This window comes from Alligator sinensis, unplaced genomic scaffold (assembly GCF_000455745.1).
Source record: "Alligator sinensis unplaced genomic scaffold, ASM45574v1 scaffold269_1, whole genome shotgun sequence".
NCBI lineage: Eukaryota > Metazoa > Chordata > Crocodylia > Alligatoridae > Alligator > Alligator sinensis.
The window spans coordinates 759,138-782,214 of record NW_005842048.1 but is presented as its reverse complement, the minus strand read 5'-3'; the positions used below and the strand labels follow the sequence as shown (position 1 = coordinate 782,214).

Below are 23,077 nucleotides of genomic sequence, written 5' to 3'. Positions count from 1 at the left end.
GGACAGTGTTGGCATCACTTGGGCAGCATTTGTGAATCGAGTCAGATTCCAATAATTAACATTCAGATCCAGATAATGGGGTTCATATAATCAGGGTTTAAATACATATACATTCTGGCTTCTGATTATACAAATACCTCTAGGCCACAAATTCTGGAATGTGGCATCAGAAGTTTACTGTCACAAAATACAAAACAAATAGGCTTGGAAGAGTCCTCTTTCCATTTTCACAATCTCCTCTCACTTTTGTTACCATAGGGGTAGTGTGTATAAAAATTTCAGACATAATTGTGGGTTACTAGGTCAACGCAAGTCCGCAATGCAATACTGTAAAAAATGCATCATGTGGAAATGGGGCCGCCTTATACAGAAGTCTTCTATGCAAGAAAAGGATCTTTGAGTCATTATTGACTCCAAGATGAACATGGGCTGCCAATGTGAGGATGCTGTCAGGAAGGCTAACATCTACAAATGCATCATGAGCAGGTCCAAGGAGGTGATCCTCCCCCTCTATGCGGAGTACTGGGCAGAGTACTGTGTCCAGTTCTGGGCACCACACTTCAGGAGGGATGTGGCCAGCATTGAGAGGGTCCAGAGGAGGGCCACTCACATGATCAGGGAGCAGCAAGGCAGGCCCTATGAGGGGGGGCTATGGGACAGGAACCTGTTCAGACTCCACAAGAGAAGGCTGAGAGGGGATCTGGTGGCCATCTATAAACTGGCCAAGGGGGACCAGCAGGCAATGGGAGAGTCCCTGTTCCCCTGAGCACTACTGGGAGTAACAAGGAATAATGGCCATAAGTTGATGGACGGTAGCTTCAGGCTAGATATCAGGAGGCGCTACTTCACAGTCAGGGCAGCTAGGATCTAGAACCAACTTCCAGGGAAGTGGTGCTCGCTTTTACCTTGGGGGCCTTCAAAAGGAGGCTAGATTATCACCTGTCTGGGGTCGTTTGACCCCAGCATTCTTTCCTGCCCGTGGCAGGGGGTCAGACTTGATGTTCTGCTCAGGTCCCTTCTGACCCTACCAACTATGAAACTATAAAACTATAAGAAAGAGGAGGCAATAGCCCCACTCTGTACTTTGTTGGAGTATTCTGGATGCCTTATGTTAAGAAGAAAAACTGGAGAGGATCCAAAGGCAAGTGACAGAGATGATAAAGAGGTTGGAACTCAAAGCATATTAAGAAAGGTTAAGAGAATAAGGTATGTTTTGTCTGGAGAAAAGGTGATTAAGGGGAACCTGATAGCAGTTTTCAAACATCTGAAAGGCTGCTGTAAAGAAGAGGGAGAACAACTGTACTCCCTTGCCATAGAGGACAGAACAGGAGGAAATGGGTTTAAACTGCAGTAAAGCAGATGTAAATTAAATCTAAGGATTTTTTTTCCGAATTGGAAGGGCAGTAGGACAACGGAATAAGCTGCCTAGGGAAGCTGTGGCACCTCCCTCATTGGATATCCATAAGAAGAGGGTAGATAGGCATATGTTTGAGGTGGATTAGGAAGAGTACACCTTCCACATGTGTGAGGATTGGATTAAATTAACTGGATCTATAACCTATGATTCTAGTTATTTCCACATTAAATTGCAATAATATTCAGGGCCAGATATTTTTTTAGATAGGAGCCAAAGTTGAATCCACCCCAAAAATGTAAGTGGATCATTATGTATGAAATATATTCAATTACACATACAAGAAACCAAGCTATATGTTCAGTTACTATACTTAATTCCCCCAACAAGTGAACATTTTATATGCAGAACATGCTATCCCATTTAAAAAAAAAGGTTTCAAATTATTTTATTTTCTGGGTTAAGGAAAACAATATTCTAGTTGAGGCCCAACCAGCACTGAATAGAATGGTACTATCACCTCCAGTATCTGATAAGATGATATTATACCTCTAAAGAGCAACAATATACTTGGTCATAGTCTTTGATCACTATGGAAAACTGTTTGATTTTCAGGGCATCCCATCTGATGCTGCATGTTATCCAGAGCTATATAACACTTGCTGGAAATGCCCAGGAGCACAAGAAAGAAATTCTTTTGATTGAAATGGAGCAATTTTTTTCCCCCTGTTCTGTTATGAATTTGTTGTTCAGTCAGAGAAGGAAATGCTATGTACATTTTAACAAATTGATCTCTCCTGCCTGGGGTCATCCAATTAGTGCATTGTTAGCCTAAAATAAAAACCTATGCTGAGGCTGCATCGGTAGCACATTCTCTAATTTAAATCTTTAGTTTGAGATGATTGAGAGATTTTTTTTCTCTAATGGCATCTGTTCTGCTATAGCCTTTTATAAATATCAAGAAGCTTTTTCTCGTTGCCATGGTCCTTGTGGAAATATTACACTGTTAGAGAAGGAACATTTTCTTGTTTCCTTTGTTGAGTAGCTCAAAGTGTGCGCTTGAAATGGTTTCATTAGACAATTGTTAGCTAGAACAACATTGCCACATGCTGCCTCTATGTACATATCTTTCCACAATGGACCAGTTATTTCCTTTACTTTTGTTTGATCTAGTGAGAAAAACTGGCAGGTTCTTTGTCAAACCCAATTTTCAAACATATTTTGCCTTTTATTCTCAGTTTTCTTGATTCTGTGACATTTTATTTTCTTTAGAGATCCCATTTGAAAGCCAACTTTAACTTTGGTATGTTTTAGATTTGTGTAATCTGAGGTACTTTCCTGTTCAGAAAGAATTAGATCGGAACATTACCTTCCACCGTAATGATCAAATGGATCATCTAAGGAGGCGGATGGAAGAAATTTTATTTTGCGTGGAATACCCAGTATGTGACAGCTGTTAAATTGGGCACTGAGAAATCCAGAACATCTATTTATTTTATTTATCTGTGTCTGAAATTAATATAGATCTGGGGTGCTCAACCTACACCCCACATAACCATGGCATCTGTGGAGATTTGGCATCAGGGGAGAAGTGACAATTAATACTGACACCCTTTCCCCACTGCCAAATTCCCAAACCCCATGGTTGGATCAGAGCCAGACCACATCCCCTTATTTCAGAAGAGCTGGACTATACCCTCTCTCACTGTAGGACCAGATCAGGGTGGGGCCAAGTCCTTTTTTCCTACACAGATGGATCAGGGTGGGCCAAGTCCTCTTCCTCTGTATGGCTGGATTGGGGCTGGGCTACCCTCTGCCCTCCTTTGTGCAGGCAGATGGGGCTCCTCAAAGCCCTTCTTCAGGTGCCAGATCAGGACAGCCAGGCAGATGTGGCTCACAGATGGACTGGGCACTACCAATCTGGTTCACTGGGCAAAAAGGTTGAGCACCACTGATGAAGACAATCCTATCCCTCCTCTTCTTTTATAGTAATAATTTTGTTTGCACAGCGCAAAGCTATACTCTTAATTCCTATTTGGAAGTTTTGCAAAAATCAAATGGATCTGTTCCTTTTTTGCACTAGTTACTCCAGTGTAAAAGTATTGTCTGTCTAGGCTTCTACTCTGCAAAATCAGCTCAAGCACAATGTAACAAGCCAGTCCTTAAAAAAAATAAAATTTACTGGTTCATTTTGGTACATTCTGGCACTATTGCCCCCTGTGTTTTCAATAATCTTTTGTATAGTTTTTCTCCAGCTTAGCTTGGAAACCTCTGTTATATTCCCTGTTCTCTCTACTCACCAAACATTAGTCATCTTTTTATCTCTTCCCAGTTTTGCTGCTTTTGATGCAGACACCTTCTTTTCTCTGAAGCTTTTGCTGTTTAAATTACCTTTTGCATATTTCTTTGACTGTTCTGATTTTTTTATCTAATTTCAAATCTTGCCTGCAAATATTCAATTTTCCTATGTTCTCTACTTCTTGATTTCTATTCTGTTATTATCTAATCTAATTAAGCATTTTGGAATAACTCCCAAATGAACAATTATAGTCAAATTAGACCTATATCTTTTCAATAAAAGTTAGGCACCTAACATTCTTGCAGGATTCTTTAAATTGTTGTAGACACCTATCTGCAGCGTTAATTGCCTAAACTTTTGTAATCTGGCCCCAAGTCCCTGATACCTTTTGATACCTTTTGTTCTCTGAACTATTATTTAGCTTACAAACCAACAATATCTGGGTTTAACTTCCGCAGTCATAGCATAGCCCCACCTGTAGAAAGAGATAAATGCAGAAGTTACAAGATACAGTAAAATATAAAGACTAAAAGTTGATCCTCTTTTGATTTCCTCACATTTGGGTCATCTGGCCAGTGCCAGTCTGTTTGACAGTGGGCCCATCTACATGTACAATTAAGTCAAAGCAATAAACTGCACTGCTTATCATGATTATCATGCTGGAGTCTATTGCTTCCTAGGCACTGTGTTTACACATACACCTGTCAGTACATCATGTTGAGCTGGGTTGGAGCAGCCCTGCTGGCAGAGGGCTGGGGGCGGGGGTAGTCAATGATGAGCTCTACGGAGTAGGCCTTAACAGAGCATTCTCTAGCAGCAAAAAGCAGCTAAGCCACAAAAACTTCATTGTATGCAATATGTATATTGTAAATTCCTTTGGAAAAGGGCCTGGCTACTTGTACTGTGTTTGTACAGTGGTTAGTACAACACAGTCTATATCTATGAAAGGTGCTCTGAGTTTTACCAGAGTAAGCACTACCAAATCCTTTGGGATTTTAAATTTAGAAATTGATACTAAAAGACAATAGGAGGTAGCATTATGAATCAATAACAGTTTCAGTTAATTCAATAGGTTTATTTTGTTGTTCTGGAAGCCACTAATGACCAAAGAAACAATGTTATTGGTTGAAAAAGAACTCCAACCTGCAACATTACTTTATTCCTTGGGGTAACTCCCTGCAGCAACTATCCAGCAGGGGAGCAGGAAAAAGACTCCTTGCTGCTCTGAAGAAAGCTGCAGACATAACATGCATACACTGCTGCAGTTTACATTGGTGTAGTTTTTACCCTGATTTCACCCAAAGAAATTCTATAGCAGATTCAAGTAAGATATACTAATATATGTCCAGATACTCAGAAAGAATGATGTATGATCATCTCAGCCTCTCATTTTGTCAATATTTTGAGAAGCAGAACTTTTTATTACTATTGCTTCAAATGTAAGAATTCTCATTACTAGGATATATAACTTGTAGTATGAGCAATGCCCCTTCCTCTGTTTGATTAACCTAAGAGAAAAACTAGATATTTAATTTTTGGTATCAAATAATGTTGAATTTCAGTAAATATGTAGGCTAGTCCTGCCTCTGGGCTGTCCTGTCCATCTGCTTAGTTGGGTCTGTTGTGGCTTTCATTTTGATGTTTTGCCTATTTAAAAAATTAATTCTATATTACTCTATAATGTGCACATATATACATGGACAAAATAAAATGACAATATATTTTCAGATTTCTTCTCAATGCTCCAAGTAAACAATATTTACTTGGCACCACATTTCTCTGCATTTAGCAATGTTAATGAATACTCACAGATTTGACCTGCATACCTCCTACTGTTGTCAAGCACAGTACATCCATGAGAGCTAAATCTGGGACTCCAACCCATGGAAGTTTATAGAAACTTTGGAAATAGGATGAAAATGGGAACAAATGGACATATTAGGAGATAATCACTAGGCAAGTGGCATTTCATATTGGAAATCTTTGCCATCGATATGCTAGAATCTGTCACACAGGATCCGATTCTTGTTTACTCAAAGGGCTCTCTATATTATTTTGGTGCGCAGGGAATGCAAAGTCTTTAACAACTCTAGAGCAGTGCACAGGGCATTAGGACATATGAGGTGCATCTACACATGCATTTAAGCATGACTAAATTTAAAGCTCATTAAACTAATGCACATTAAGCAATTTTTGGCAGGTGTCTACATGTGCAGGAACTTGGGACTAAAGTTAGTCCCAAGTCCCTGAAGCCCTGCCATGTTCCCATGTGACCACTGGGGGGAGCTCCAGCCACTGGCCACATGGCTGCAAGGACTTGGCAATCATGTTGAAGCCAGAGCCATCTGACAGCACTTGGCAGCCATCTGGGAAACTCTGATCCCTGGCCAGCCCCTTCCTTGCAGAGGAGCCGCGTGCCCAGTGCAGAGGCAGCATGAAGCAGCTCCCTTCCTGCCTCCGTGCACCAGGGATGTTCCAGACCCTACCCCTGCCAGCAACACCCAGCACCCCACTGCTCCAGCCTGATCCCTGACAGCAATAACCAGCACCTTGTGCTCCTGCTGGCCATGGTGCAGGCCCCAGTACCTATATATGTGGGTACTAGCACATGGCACTTTAAATGAATCTGCTGTGCATGTGTAGACAGTGACACTTTACTGTGCAATAGACTAGGGAGAGCAGGGTCTGACAGTAAGGAGCTGGTCAGGGGGTGCTGGGGTAAAAAGTTGGAGGGCAGCAGAGAGCAAAGGGGTTACCTGTCTACCCAGATTTATTTTTCCTGTTGTAGCAGTGGCAGGGGGACAAATTCAAAGCAGACCTCTAGTAGTTAGATTCTATACGTGAAAAATTATAACAATTTAAAAAAATGTCCATATATAAAATCTAATGGGGGGGGGGTCATCTTATAATCAAGGTCCTCTTCAATTCAAGTAAATACAGTTTTGTTTTGTTTTTTTTTAAAGAAGCTTTTTGGTTTGTTGCAGATTTGTTGTGCAGGAGGTCAGACAAGGTATTCAAAACGGTACGTCTGGCTTTATAAACTAAGAACGTTACTGGATTCTTTTTAATATTTAAAACATATACCCCATTATTAAAATCATAGAACTCATGACAATATGGCTTATTTGTCTGTATGCCCGTTACATCAGCCCAAACCATCCTTACAGTCTTAATAATATTGTCTAAATATACTAAAAGTAAAATGTGTGATTTTTGACAGAGACAGTGTGTAAACATTTGAGACGACTAATCTATGAAAGTCAGCATAGAAAGCCATAGCCATTAAGGGCTCAATTCTATAAGGTGTTAAACACACTATTCCTGATCCAATAAATGACTTTTCATGTGCTTAAAATTAAGCATGTTCTTAAGTGCTGTGCTACATCAGGGCTAGAGTGCTTGGCATCTTCCAGGATTGAACCCCAAATACTACCCAAATACTGAAGTATTTAAGCCATTTATACTACCCCAAAGAAGTATTAAATACTTGATGTAATTTAATTCATAGGAATTTATCTGCATTTTCAGTGTTTTCAAATTCGTTAATTGGTTCATGGCACTTCTGCAGTTTTCCCAACAGGGAAGTTTGCATTGTAAGTTTTGGAAAGATGGGTCCTAGCACTAGTGTGACACCCCTGCCCCACTTCCAGTCTCTCATGATTTTAATTCTCTGGACTAATTTTGGGCTTCATGTACCAAATGGACAATTGAATAAAGTGGTTTATTTTGTTTTCCTTTAGGAGCAAAGGATTTATTAAAAATAAAGCTGTAGTCAAAACCAAATTAGCCCTTTACCCTGTTTCTGAGGCCAGTTCTGTAACTGGTTTAATTGCAAAATTTTCCTTCCTTTAGAGTCTCCTTTTGTGTACATTTTAAACTTGTTTAGCATTCAAAATTTAAAAGGCAACATACCTTCTCTTACTATGAGTCATATTTAAGGGACAGGATCTTCTTTTATCATAGTCACCAAGATCCAAAGAGTATTGTGTTCATTATTTATTTATAACTGTAGCCCTACATGAGAGGAGCCTGGTATACCTGATGCCCAGGCAAAACATTCTTTTTCTGCAGAGTATCAAATTGATATTCTCATGTTCTTGTTTCCTTGTATAGGAGCACGCATCCTTAATGTTTCTGTGTTGCTACAGTGGGGTAGTTTCCTGCCTTAGAAGTGTACAGCAGGAACAAGGGACTATCTTGAGGAAAAATAGGGCTTAAAATACCTTGGAATACAAGGCATTCCTATGAATACAACATTTTTTTGGTGTTGCTTCAAGTGTCTTGGAGTCGGGCATAAGGGACAAGGAAAAACGTATTAATGCTAATAATAGACATTTTTCACTTATTGGAAAGGTGCATTTCTTTCAAGCTATACTAGGGTACTCTGTAGAACAGGACTGGAGTTTCTAAGTAGTAGCTCTTTAGTGAGCTGTTCAGCTAGAGGAGGACATCTTTAAAGGTTATACTGTCTCCTTTAAATACATCATTTTGTACAGTACTTGAAGACCAGAACAACAGTTTGTAACTTTTCACCTTTGTCACATGAGACTCCCCAGAATGTGTATGAGGTGTGGCCATCTTGATTCTTTCTTTTTAAGTCCCCAGTGAAGTTTATTGGCCTGAGTTTCCTCTCTCTCACACCTGTCAGAATCAGGAGTCTCTCTGGTGGAGTTAATGGAATAATACTGGTTTAAAAGCAGTACAAGTGAAATTAAATGAAATGTGCCAATTAATCACGGGATACAAGTCCATTGGGAATAAAGGAGTGACTAGTAGAGAATACAGATTTATTTGACATAAAAGGGATATATTTTTTAAAGTATATAATTTTGTGGGAAGGAATGCACTCTATTGTTAACAAGTAGAGTGACCATATATCCTGGTTTGGCCAGGATGCTCCAGGATTCCATAGCCTGGTCAAGGTCAGTTGGTCAAAAGTCCTGGGCTGGTGTCTAGTGGTGAGGCAGAGCAACATGGTGCACCAGGCAGGTGGTTGAGCAGGCATCACTGCTCCTGTGCATGTGCTATGGAATCCTGGAGTGCCCTGGCCAAACTGGGACATATGGTCACCCTACTGCTAAGAAAGTGCAGGAAACTGGCAGGGGGAATTTGATGCAGTAAAACATGCATTTTTTTGTCTTTTCTTTTTCTTCTGCAGGAATATAAAAACCAAACATGTATCACCTTTACCCACATCTAGTATCCACTTCTGATGGAAGCTCTCTCTCATAACCACACACTTTCTAGCTCTTAAACATGCTGAATGCTCTATAGCTGAAACTGATGTCATCATTTAGATAATTCAGTGGTGCCTCTGATTGTTTGACTGCTTGTTCAGAGGTACAGATCCTTTTCTGTTCTTAGATCAAAAAGAGATATTTAGAAGGTGAATGAAAAAGCTCTGCAAACCCTAACATGCCACTGAGTAAGCATCTCTGATGCAGAATTGCTTTCGGTCCTATCCAAGTAGCAGCCCTGGCTGCACAACTAAACGCATGGCACTGTGCTTGAGAGAGAGAGAGCTGGCAATCTGCTGTATGGCTGGCAGACCACCTAGTCCTCATTCCTTTTGCTCTTTACATGCATTTGATTTTTTTTTTCTGGCATGCACAAACAATTCAGCATTGGATTTTGACACACACAATGCTGCTGTCTCAAAGGATTAATTGAACAGGCTGTCTTGCAGCTGCTGCGTTTTCCACCATTGAAATTGACAGTTACCTACTGTGTGGAGTTGCTAGGAGAAGGTGAATAGTCATGATTACAGCATATTCCTTCAATAACAACCTGTAGAGCTCTCTGATTTCTCTTCTGCAGGGATTTATACAACTCTGAAATACTGACTTAATGCTTGTTCAGCTATGCTTTTGTTAAGAGGCTGGTTCATTCATTCATTAAGGACCAATTCAGGATCAACTAAAGATGCAAAAGCTCTGGCATTTAAACAGGCACTCTTCCTAGAGTGGTGCAAGCTGACATTGGCTTTTCCCATCTGCTTTCCTGTTGCAGCCTGCATCTCCAACCTGCATAGTGTTTATTTATTTTTTTCTGGACTGCTAAAGTCATTCACATTTATCCTGCATGGCAGGGCATTCTAGTAAATTTTAAGAAATCTTTTGTGCTTTAGTGCATATCCCTCCAGCAATCGAAGTGCATAGGGAAAGGGCTTGAGCAGTCAGTCAGTCAGTAGTATAGTAACTGGCTCACATGCATGGATTAGACTTGTGAGGTCAGAAGAGCCATTTATACTCTGTACTGCTGTAGGCTGGTGGGGAGGGGAGTGAGTTTGAAGAATGGATTTGTCTATCAAAATGAATAGCAATTCAGGCAGAAGCTTCCATCAGTTTTGTAATTCTGATATGGTTTGATGTGTGAGAGCTCCTACTGTATTACATGCGTGGATCTTCTGACATTTATAGTGGACTAAGGAATGCTTTTACGTGCTGCTGAGTCTGACTGTAACTGTATTACCGTAGGACAGCTACCATGGGGGCTAGAGCTACTGAAACAACCCGGGAACTGGAAAGCACCTCTCTAAAGTATCATCTAGGAGGAAACACTGAAAAAATGTGGCAACGGCTCAAGGGAATGTGAGTAGATTCTCTTTCTTTTGTGCTGTTTACTAGGAAAGATGGGTTGCTTATGAAAGTGACTAATCAATACAGGAGAGAGTTATTTATAAGCAATTATTATTATTACTATCAGAATCAAATATGTCTTTACAATACTTGGTAGTAGCAGATGAATGCTGAATACTGTATTAGAATTGATCACCTTATGTAGAAGACACAGATAGTTAAAAAAGCTGCTGCCCTTATCTACGTTCAGGTAAGTCCTTGTAACTGAATTCCCATGGCACTCTGACCAGTTATTGTACAGATGCTTTCTTCTGAATTGGCATTTTTAGTGTATATAATCATTAGAATTATTTTGGAATGAATTTGGAACCAGTATGGTCCTCCTGAAAAGGTCTGTACATTTAGGTAAGTATATAATTCCACGTACTTTGCTGTATTGGGTGTGCAAGTGGAATAGTCTATGTGGACAGGTGCCTACATGTGTGTATATATACATATAGGTAGAGATACTATATTATTGTCTTTAATTGTTTTTTCCCCTCAGAAATTGACTAATGGATTATTTTTAAGGAGCCTTCATAATTTATGCCTATCATTAAAGCAATCCCTCCTCCCCCATCTATGAAGTCAGTAAGATAGTATCTATATGTTAGACGTAAAGTCCATCATCAATACAATCCTAAAGCCACAAACTTTAGCTAATTTAGTACTGGTTGATTTGTTCTGAACGCTTACACTGGGATGTATTACACTCTCACATTCATACGTTGCGTAAATAACAATAACCTCAGTGCTTGGGAAGCAAGGAAAGAGCAAGAAACCTCCCTTTGGATAGGCAGATTTGAGATGTTAAGTTCTGAAGAGCTTGCAACAGATGCTAGCAGAAGGAAAATGTTTTATTTCTTTTTAAAATTGGAAGCCACTATTATCGTATTTATTATATTTAGGGAATTAGATGCTCTTGAGTCAGTACAGGAAAGTTTTAAAATTATGTCTCCCAATACCAGTTAGCTTCCCTTCTGATTTGGCTTGGGGATTCGTACCGAGTGTGGGAAGGGGTGTTTTCACCAGCTACTTGTCATGAGGATTCTTCCAGAGTAACTCCAAGTCACTTAAGTTGTAGGCTGGCTCCATAAGAAGATTTCTGGCAAATGATGTTTGAGTCCACATTCTGAATTATTTGCTACTTTGTCCAACACTTGCTTGATTTTTGTGACAGTGCTGGTGGTTGTGAATTCCAAAATTATCCCAAGGAACCCCAATGTGTATTGACCCCTTCTTGATGACAGAACTTAACTGATAAAGTGTCCACCACTGGGGATCTCCCTGCCTCTACACTAGCTTTTATTGGTAAAGAACGGTGGTTCTTTAGACTCGAGGCACTCCTTGGAAAATGCCAGTTCTTAGTTTTCACTCCTTTTTTTGACTGCAGAAAAATAATAGAGCAATTATTTTGTTGGAAAAAGTCCTAAAGATCACAATAGGTCAAAGTGTTTTTAACTCTATGGATTTCTATGTGAAAACTCTGGGTTTATCTTGTGAATCATGTTTTACAACAGTGCTAACAGTGCTAAAACTGTGCAGCATCCACAGCACTCTTGAAAGGATTTCAAAGCATCCCAGGGTGCCATGGCACCCTAGTGGTGAATCAGTGGTACAGAGTCTAAGCGTGCCTAAGATATGAAGGGGCTTTACAGAAAGTGCCATGAGTTAATTTCCCCACCTGCCTCTGCCCCTCAAACCAACAGACGTTTGCTGCTCGAGCCTGTCTGCATCAGCTCTGGCCAGCAGGCAGGGGTGCTCCAAGTGAACTACCCTTCTCCCCAGCCCTGTCCCCACCAGCTCCAGGGCTATCAGAGAGGGGGGGTAAGGATTAGCAGACAGCTGCTAGCTGGGCTTGGCCTGACCAGACCTGGAGCGGGGGAATGGGGTGGAACGGAGCCCCCTCACCTTGCAGGCCCCTTCCAGCTCCTGGCAGGCCAAGCCAAGCCAAGCCAAGCCAAGCCAGCAGCTTGTCAAGAGGCTCAGGCAGGGGGTGGGGAAAAGGAGCCCTTCTTCCTTGCGACCCCCCCAGCTACCCCAGCTGAGGTATTGTAACTTGTGTAAGCACCCTAAGTTGACTCTTAGTATTTTTATGGATCTCTGATTTTATTAGCTTCTAGATAAAACATATTTTCCAACTAATTTTGATTACTAAATGTGATTAATTCCATTATGATAACTAATTGATGTAATAAACAACAACATCACTATGTGCAGTCAATAAAAGAAATAAGATTTTAGGTCTTTAGGTGTTTTAAAATCAGTATATGGAATACATGGTTTATTGAACTCCACAGGAGACAGGGTTTACTTATTGTGAATTGTGCCTACTCCATGATCAGTGTTCCTAATATAGGACAAGGTATGGCTTAAGCTTTTGTTCTAAAAAAAAAAAAAAAAGATATTATTTTGTTCTAAAAGATGTGCTTTATTCTTAAAAAGAAAGATATTATTTTTATGGATGTGCGCTGAGTTGGTTCTGTCTTAGATTTATCAAGGATTTCACTTTAGAGTTATGAACATTATAAATATTCAATTTTATTAATATTGAATCAGGTTTATTATTTTAGGACAGATATCTTAAAACAGTTTTTATTCAAGGAAGTGAACAGAAAATAAAGAGACTGGTTTCATTGAACATTGATACAGAGATAATAAAACAAAAAATCATGTGCATGTTCATATGTGCATGTGTAGCTATAGCAGGGAGGAACCGCAGTGTGTATGATTGCCTAAGGAAGAATTCTATTGGCAGATGTTTTGATTTGTTTTGCAGGTGGAGAGAAGGGAATATCAGATGATTTCTTCTAGGCTAGGGACAGACATTACACACAAACTGGTTTGAGCGATCAGAAACTGGTTTAAATTTGTAACAGAACAAAGATTCAATTCATGTAAACCAGTTTGAAAATGGCTGAAACTGGTTTGAGTTTAATCTGATTGAATGTAGTATCAGAACTATCTGATTTGGCTCAAACCAGTTTATGCAATGTCTGTGCTGACTTAAGTTAAACAATACACCCCTAGCATCCCTGCATGCTCTCTGGGCTGGCCGGGGCTCTCTGCTCCACAGCAGGGTTGGCCCCTTCCCTCTGCTCCCTGGCTGCAGCTCCGGCAGGGACTGCAGGCTGCTCACCTCCCTCCCTCTCACCACTCCTTGCTAAGCAGAAATTCCCCCATCCCCTCTGCCTTGTAGAGAGGTGTCTGTGTATTAGCTAGCGGACCACATGCTGGCTACAGTCTGTGCTGTATCAACAGGCAGAATCAACAGGTAGCTGGTAATGTCCCTCTGTTGTTTTCTTAGCAGGATATTAAACACTGAGTTAGGGGTGATAAACACTGTTATCAATTCCCTTCTGGGCTAATCAGAGCATCCTTACAGAGCCTGGCCATGCCTCCCTCAGTTCAGTACCGTACAAGGGAAGGGAGGGCTGCTCTAGCGCCCCTTGGCTTATAGCCTGAGTCACTGCAGGCATGTGCCTACATTTCTGGGATGTCTGTTCAGTTACAAATCAGTTTAGCCTAGTCAGGTTAGTCTAACCTGCAAAGATTGAATCAATTTAGGCTCGGGCTTTTTGAATGTCTGTCCCTAGCCCTGAAGCAATGAAGCAAGATTTCATCACCAGCCAAATGTGTGTGGCATAGTTCTTATTAAAGGCAATTAGCTGTATTTGTGAGTCCATAGCAGAATTGGCCATTGGAGATCCAATAGATCCTGTAAGTCTATGACACTTTCATCGATTAAAAATGTAGTAACATTTTCATGTAGTAACACAGTCATTTGTGAGGACAGAATGTGGCTTCTCCTCAACAAACTAGTTCAAACGAAGTGTTTTTTTCATAGCAGTATTTTATTTCATTTAGATAAGGGTCTTTGTTGAATTTAACAATTACATGGTACATCTATACATAAATTAGCTGTATTTTACAATGATTTATCATACTTTGAGATAATATATAGCAGTCTGTAGGGTAATCTAAAACTGAAAATCTTACCATTCAACTTTTTGTTATAAAGTGATGTAGGTTGTAGCCGTGTTGGTCTAAGGACATAGGCAGACAAGGTTCCTTGGGTGAATTTGATATCTTTTATTAGACCAACCCAAATGGTTGGAGAATAGTTATTAAGCAAGCAACTGATTCCCCAGCCCAGCCCCTGGCTTCCTTACTTTTCATTCCATCCAGGAATTGCACACACCAACTGCTGAAACTTCCTTAGCCTGACGAAGGGTTTTGAACTTGAAAGCTTGCTTAATAACTATTCTCCAACCATTTGGGTTGGTCTAATAAAAGATATCAAATTCACCCAAGGAACCTTGTCTGTTATAAAGTGATAAATTCTTCTACAAGAAAATGCAAGAGGTAAAGAATTTTGCGGGTGATCTTTTATTGGACCAACTGTATAGTTGGGAGGAATACAGACATGCTTTTGAAGATAAAGTACCCTTCCTTAGGTCCTAGACAAGCTTTCAGTTCTGATATCTGAGGAAGGATGCTTCCTATTTTAAAGCTTTCCTATATCTTTCCAAACTATATGATTCATCCAATAAGTATTCATTTCTTCCAAAATCAGTATTCAAATTAGTAGCAGCAGAAGTTCCTCACACCACTGCTCAAGTTCATGCTGTCTATATAAAGTGTACATTTGTACAAATTACTTTTTTTTTAAAAACCTTTCATTACAGTCCTTGAATAAGCTGTCATTTCAGAGACCCTTTCCAGTCTGTCAAGTAGAGTTTTCTTAACTGCTAGAATTTTGCCTTTTCTACTCTGGATCCATCCTTCCATGATCCATCCACTATTTTAGACCATCTCCAGGCTACAGATGTCATATATGCTCATTTCAGCCTACAACAGACTCAAAAGAGTTTTTGTTCAAGAGACAGTAGGCAAACAGTAGCGTATAGTGACATGTAAGCAGCTTCTTTTGAAAAGGTATATATTGCAAAAGTATGAGAGATACAGATTACTAACAGAAGTGACCTCCATGGTCACTAACCCACACGGACTTTTTCTCTGATCTCTAGGTTCACCTTGTGGTCCCCCATTTTCTTAGGGAATGAAGTATAGCCTGCTTGCTACAGTCTTGGCTCTCAGTTGCTCTTTCTCACTGTCAGTCTTACAGCATGCTGACCTCTCCCTTGTCTTTCCTGTCAAGGGAGTCTTTTTAAGCCTAAGGTCTTCTGATTTTTCTTTCAGGTTGCCACACTTGTATCTTAGTTGTAGGAACAAGTTCCACACTCAGAACTTTGAGTTTATGTGCAAGAAAAGATTTTGCTTTTCATATGGGTTTATATTTGTCCTCTTTGTGCTAGAACTGGAGAAGACTCTGAGTAAGAGATTGAATCGAACCCCTACAAAATCAGGGACATGATTAAAGTTCATATTGGGTTAGAACTATCTAAATTGTGTAATTTGTATTTGTCTGGAGCACATCAGCCACATTAATTCCTGCCCTACAGCTCATTTGGGCTATGAAAAAAGTGGGGGAGAGGGGTAAAAAAGACATAAATCTCATAAATAAAATAAAAAAAATTCTGGTACAGGAACTTTTGTGCCAGCTCAGTTATGTATCTGCAGCAGGGTATGTTGGGTTATGTTGGCTTTTGGAAGAGGTGTGCTCAGTTTAGATCTATAATGTAATGATTCTGCAGTGTTGCAACAATCAACAGAATCAATAGGGATGAATCTGCTACCCTGTATTGACAGAAACATTTCAAGAAGGTACAGTACTGCCCTTTTCCACCGCTGATGAATTATCAGAAGAGTGTTATTGAACAGAAAATTATAATAATATATTTTAAAGCCAGAAGAGATCAGTATTTTCATGTAGTTTTAACTCCTACAAAATATGGGCCATAGAACCTCACCCAGGGTATGTATAGACATTACATTTAGAAGTTCAGAGGTTAGTTTGGGTAAAAAATGGCCACCTGATCTAACTCAGTTCACCCATATGTGGACCCTATGTTTAGCTCCCTAGCTAAGTCGATCTAAGTGCCAAACTGTATAGATGTTCTCTAATGGTTAGATTGAGCAAAAAATGAAGCCCCAGTTGCTGGTTTAATTTAGTTGACCTGAGAGGTCCACTCAGTTAAATTGGGCATGGGTAGGCCAATCTACAGAATGTCTGTACATGTTTGAACTACAGCCCTATGGCTGGGAAAGCTCAGCTGCTCACCCCGCACCTGGGGCTATGTTTTTCCTACCCCTCCATCCGCCAATGGCCAACCCCTGCTGCACCTGCCCCACCCCTGCAGATCCTACCAACCCCCACCCCACATGCCTTCTAGCACCCCCTCCCTGATTCTGCTTGCCCCACCCTGGCTTACTTAGATTGGGTTCCTGGCCCTGCTGAATGTCTGTAAATCTGGCACCCAGTCTAAAATCATGCAACTTAAAACAAGCTGCATGATTCTAGGTCGGATCCTAGGAATGTCTGTACTGTTCTGCAATGAATTTACAAAGAGCAGAATTCAAGTAAGAAATCACTGAGTTAGACTGGGTGGCCATGTTTTACCTGGCCTAATCTCCTGAACATCTAAATGTAATGTCCGTACATCTCCCTAGTGATTCTTCCATTAGACTCATGATTTCTTGCAGATAGACTGTAGAAACCTGTAAAGATCAGTTTATAACTTTATTACATGATCAAGCAGAAAGGAGAAGCTTGCCTGTGAAATGAATGGATATAATAAAAAATATCTCATTAATGCATAATTCTACAGGAATAACAAATATGATACAAAACTTAAGTTGCTGCTTATGTATATGTAGTCAGTTTTTCTGTATGTTTTTTTCCTTTATGTAAAAACTCTTCATTAAAGGATAATCTTCACCAGGTAACCTCAAAGAAATCCACTTAAGGAGTAAAATTAAATAGTATAAAAGTAAGATTAAAACAGTTATTTGTCAAATATAACATTTCAGGAATTCTCTAAATAGAAAATTGATTCAATGATATAATGCCTGTAGCTATATCCCTATTGATATTGAAATTACACTATGAAGTTTTGTCACTGTAAATCAGGGGCTTCCTTTTTTTTGGTTTCTGAAATTAAAAATAAAATACTCCTGAGGTTGGTGGTTAAGCTAGACAAGTGTTTATCAACCTTTTGAAACTCAAGGTGCCCGTCCATAACTTTTGTGAATTGAGCGGCATCCCATTTCAAACCAGTGCTTACATCCTCAGAGAAGTCCAGGCAGTGAGCATGGGGGAGCAGTTAGGCAGGGAGAGCTTGAGCCTGTGCTTATCTGTTTATCTCATCACACTTTACTTACTTGCTTACACTTCTTGCATGAGCCTTCAAAGGATCTCACAGCCCTGGTTGAGAATCACTGGGCTAGATCATTTGTACTGATTGTTTTGTAACCGATAGATATTTTATTACATTTACTTTTGATTAAAATGTGTTTTTATATAATTTTAATTATTGTAGATGTTGTAGCCTTTGTATTTTAGGTGTATTACTTAGTGTTAGCATTATAGAAGGCTGCAGTTCTAATTCAGATATAAAGGAGGCATAAAATTATCTGTTCTGGTTTATGCTAAGCATTGCCACAAATTAAGATTGATGTTGTTTTCACTGGGTCGGTTAATAAGGCTTATCTGCTGTACTCCTGGAAACTGCTACTGGATTTGGATATAAATTGGAGAATTGCAGCCCTACAGTGCAACTCTCTTATGCTGCTCCTAGGAATGTCCACAATTGCCATAGAGGTCACACATTCCAAATATTATACAATATTGGAGGAAACCATTTTTTGTCCAGAAAGGAGGAGCAGTAGAAGAGACTGGAAAATATTAAGACCTCTCTTTATTTGCAAAAATAAAATTTAAAAACATAAAAATAAGTGCATAAATTTAAAAGGTAGTAACATTTTAAGAGATGATGACTCATTTATTGAGTCTCTAAGCACTGAAATTCACAATCTACAGACTTCTGCTACACCCAGGCATTTTCTGTAGTACAAGTATTGTGAGTTCTACTAAAAGATGTTTTTTTTGCCTGCTGCTAAATTTGGCTCTTTGAATAAAAGAAGATTACAGATAATCCACCACCCAAACAATTACTTTCTTTCTTCTCATTTGACCACCCTTCACCTATACCACTTGGCTCATGTGCTGCAGGCAGACTGTATTACAAACCCTATGACACACAAATTCCTTTGGTAAACCCACATTTTTTAACTCAGTTAATCATTTTGTTGTAGGTATTATTATTGTTTATTGTCCTGTTATTTAAATGGTGTTTCCACAAAACCTATTGTCCAAAACTCAAAAGTTCATGCTAACCTTGCAAGAGCTTCCACTTCTGACTGTACCTCCACTACAGTGAACTGTTGTTGCTTAGTTCTATGATCAAATATAACATTTGCTCCTTTCCTTGCCTCTTTCAAAATACCAAAGTCCTAATAAAGTACATTAGGAATGTATAATTTATTACTTGATCCCCCTAATAAAGTGACTATTTGTTCTCATACTTTATGTGGACTCTGGTATTTTATCAATAATAAAGCAAAGAATACTGTAATGTAATAGACGTGTTTATATAGTTTACAATGTGTAGCACAAATAAAACTTTGAGATGTTTTACCCTGAAAAATAAATATCCTCTATTTTCCACATTGTTGCACATTATTTCCTAGAAATTTAGTGACTGCTTATCTATAAAAAGTTCATTTTAAGTTATGTTTGACACTATTATCCAGATGCCTGTATTTTTCATGCTATCGGCTTCATTAGTAAAAAAAAAAAAAAAAAAAAAAAAAAAAAAAAAAAAGCAACTGTCTAGGATGGAGAGAAGTGGTCAGTAAACAAATATGATATAAAGAGCAGGCTTTTTAACTGGTATAGATTGGTATATCTCTGAAATTTAAAAAAAAAAAAATTGAAGTCTTTGTTTAATACAAATGATGTCTGTAGCTGTTTGGTAGTTTCCAGTAATAAAGGCTGATAAACTATAGTTTTCTTGGGGAGATATTATGTAAAGGAAGTTGAATATGTTTGGAGAATACTCTGTAGCCATTCTGCAATATTTCGTGAAGGACTGTATAGGGGAATCATTTTCAGGTATAAGATGACTTTGGGTAATGAACTGTGGCGGGGCGGGGGGGGGGGGGGAATGATTCAGAAGTGGAAACAAGGACAGCCCATTGTTTTTTTCGTACTTCTCATGAGAGCATGACTGTTGTAAAATCTAGTTTCCTTCCAGTATCCTAAAAAAGGCAGAAGCATCAGAGAAATGACCCAATGTACATCTGAACTTGCAAACTCAGGCACGCATGTTTGATTTCAGACCTCCTAGCTTTGCCAATATCATTGTAAATGTTGTTTATGGAAACTGGAAAACATTATAAGTAAAATTAATGTCTTTTATACGGAAATTTTCTTATAGTACTACTGGATCTACACAATCTCCATCTTCTCAAAACCGATTCCTTTCTAGAATCTTTAAAAGACATCAACACATTATCAATCAGTATGAACACAAAATCAATACTGCTTCAAATCTAAGCAAAAAAAGGAGACAAAGAGCTATAGCTCAGATATTATTATTAAGCTGATTGCACCTGTTATATAGTTCAATGGTGACAAGTTTATAATAATTCATCATTTGGCTGAACTTTTCATAGCAGTTTGCTGGTGCTGTCCCTAAGAAGTGATCAGCTATAATGCTTATTTGAATATTTCCCATTAAACACATTTTTATTGCTATTTTGAATGATTGTTTCAGCAGTAGAAACCTTCTTATCTTAGTGAGATCCAAATGTTTGAGACCTAACAGTAGGAACCAACCAAGCATAATGCATATGTTCTTTGGTACAGTGATATTAAGCAGGCAGGGACTTAAGAAGGACTTTTGCCTATGGAAGTTCTCACTCTCCATTATCTATTGTTTTGACACTGGCTGCCATTTGTTTGACCCAACCTCTTTGCAGACTTTTGGCGCCCTCAAGAAAACAAGTAGCCTCTATAAATATTATGTTGACATTTAATTGGTATGAATTTCTCTGATAAATAGTGTGTTTGGAGGCCATTTCATTTGAATGGTTCACTAGTTAGCGTGATGTATGCCAGAAGACATTAAGCAACAAACTACAGGGCAGTATTTACTTTTGTCTTTTGTTCATATGCAGTACCGTATTGAAATATTGTACAGTCTGTGAAAATTCAAAGGAGGTGATGCCATTCTGTTGTTTCAATCTGCAGAGCTTATTGAAGAATCAATGCCAAATATCATTTTGCCTGCAATGTTATATTTTGCATGTTTCTCTTTGTGTCAAGTAGTTTCTTCCCTTATTGATATTTCCTCTAACTAACAGTATTTTTAATTAAAGGATTAATTAATATTTATGAGGTTTTTTTTCCCCTTATTGTAGATTTATCTGGATATACTCTGTATTTTCCAACACAGGCAGATGAAACACCTAATTGGCAAAGCAGGCTTAGCTCCCAGTGATTTCAGTTAGAATTTTAGAGTGCTCCCCAGTTTCAAGAATCCTAGAATTGGCATTATTTAATTTCCTAGTGAACGGATGATGACACTCTAATGTACAGAACACTAGTGGCATCAATTTTCACTAGGGATTACTGGAAATGAATTTCAGGAAATTCCTGGAGACTTCTGTGACAGGTAACATCAGGTACTAGTACTGTTATAGACTGCTTAAATTAGACATCAACAAACATGTCTTAGTATTTTTAATATGTCTTCCTTCTGGAAGTAGGAAGAGATCATTTGTTAGGCTCAAGTAGGAACATTCCACCTCCCCACTAAGCGCCATTACCCTGATGCCATACTCAAGTTTGTCCAGCTTCAGTGTCAACACACAGAAGACGAACACAAGGTCATACTTTACCCTCTAACCCTGTATACAATTTCCTTTTATGTCAGTGAATCCGTCATGTAGAATATAGTTTATAGAATAAGATTGTTTACTCATTCACACACAAAACATTGAGAAGTTTTCAGGAAATGTTTCAGGATTATACAAATTTACAATGCTAGGAGAATGAGTGGTTCATAGAAAAAATACATACAGTAGTCTTTACATATACATATATGTGCACACATGCACACACATATAACCTCTCCTTTTCATTATTTATTGCCTTGTTAAAATTAAAAGCAAGGTATAGGAAACAAGTATTTAACTTGTGTGCGTGATATTTCACCGTAATTTGTAATTAGAAATATCATTTCCTGTTTTTTTTATTATGTACCATCATGGTTTCTGTAGTTGGCATCTTTAGTAGATTGTAAAAAAGTAGAACACATGTAGAGTTTGCAGCTCATAGGTTGAAAAATATAAACATCCCTCTGACTGCTTTCATCTTTTGGTGTGTACTTTGTAGTCTGGTTCTGACTGATAATCTAATCCATTAGTTTTTTCCAAATAACAAACAAAATGTATGAAGTGATGACTGTGTAGCATCTCCAGAAACTCTCAGCAAAGACCTTTGGCATATAATCTTAGCTCAGATATCTTCCTTTGAATCAGAATAACAAAAACATCTTCCCTTTTTTCCTTCAGAGATGAGGACTCAAGAAGTTCTTGAACCATGTTGTTACTCATGGGGACATGTCATTACTTTCAGAACTAACATAATTGCTGTGCTTCTATCAACAGCTGAAGTGTATGCTTGAATTTTATTAGGTTGCTTGACTGAAAGTAACAGAATGAAGCTTCAGTATTTTATGGATTCAACTTTAGAAAGGGACATTTTCAAGGAAAACATGAAATTTCAGACACTATATTATGAAAATCAACTTTTCATGTTCTTATACCGGAACTTCAGCACAGATACAGACCAGAAAAAGCAATGCGGCAGAAAGCTATGTAATCATGGTATAATGCCCACAAGTGACAACAGATGTGATTTCTTATAATGAAGCACGTTCCCATCATTTGACAATGCTTACCATCGTGATGATCATCTTGGCACAATAGTGTAATTTTCTACATTGTGCAGGCTACATTAAATCCATCTTTAGTTGGCACTTATGCCCTGCTGAAATTGGCAGGCTACCACATGTGTGGGACCAATGCCAGCTTTACAAATGGGCATCAGTACAGAAACAGCCATATGATGCATCACTTCTGAGTATTACTTGATGATTCCCTTAAGAAGCTGCCTGCATAAAGCAATTATTTATCTCGGCAAAAATGCTTCATGGCCTGGCTATGTGTCCTACTCAATAGATTAGTCAGATGCATTAATCTAATCCATTAGGTTACTCAAAGTAAAGGCACTCTAATTTTATTTTATTTTGTTGTTGTTGCTGTACTGGGACCCTGTCTCTCAGTTTACAGAAGTTCATCAATGTACAATTTCATGATACTCCACTTGAGAATGTTAATAGATTCCCACCAAGAATACTGCATTCGCTCTATTGCTTAAGTTAACCTGTGCCTCTTAACCACACTTTTTTTTATATGGTTGAAGAGCTAGGTTTCTGTTTTTTTATTAGAAAAAAATGTATTTAATAGATTTTATTGCTTGAAAGGCCATTCTCTAGTTTCAGTCTAGTTTTTTTCCTCAAGTCCACATTTTAATGAAATCATGCTACTTTTACAAGCTCTAATAGCTCATTTGTGGTCTCACCACAGGAGTGCAACAGCAGGCTATGGAGTTACATTATGGTAAAAGGACAATTAGAATCAACTCATAAACAATTATTATATAATGATAAACAAACATAATATGGTATAGATGCAGTGGCATTTTGTTTGATTTTAATGGTAATTCCTGTATTTACCTGAATCCAAGATGACTTTGAATTTAAGAGCCCCCCCCCC

General features: G+C 38.7%; 1 protein-coding gene across 1 annotated transcript in view; it reads left to right on the top strand.

Annotated features, from left to right (window-relative positions):
• The window catches only part of PDE1A (phosphodiesterase 1A), a 392,561-nt gene that overhangs the window by 111,879 nt on the left and 257,605 nt on the right, over nucleotides 1-23,077 (top strand). Inside the window, exon 4 of the mRNA XM_025203233.1 lies at nucleotides 10,130-10,243. Coding sequence (XP_025059018.1) covers nucleotides 10,130-10,243 — 114 coding nt within the window. The remainder of the gene's footprint in view (nucleotides 1-10,129; nucleotides 10,244-23,077) is intronic.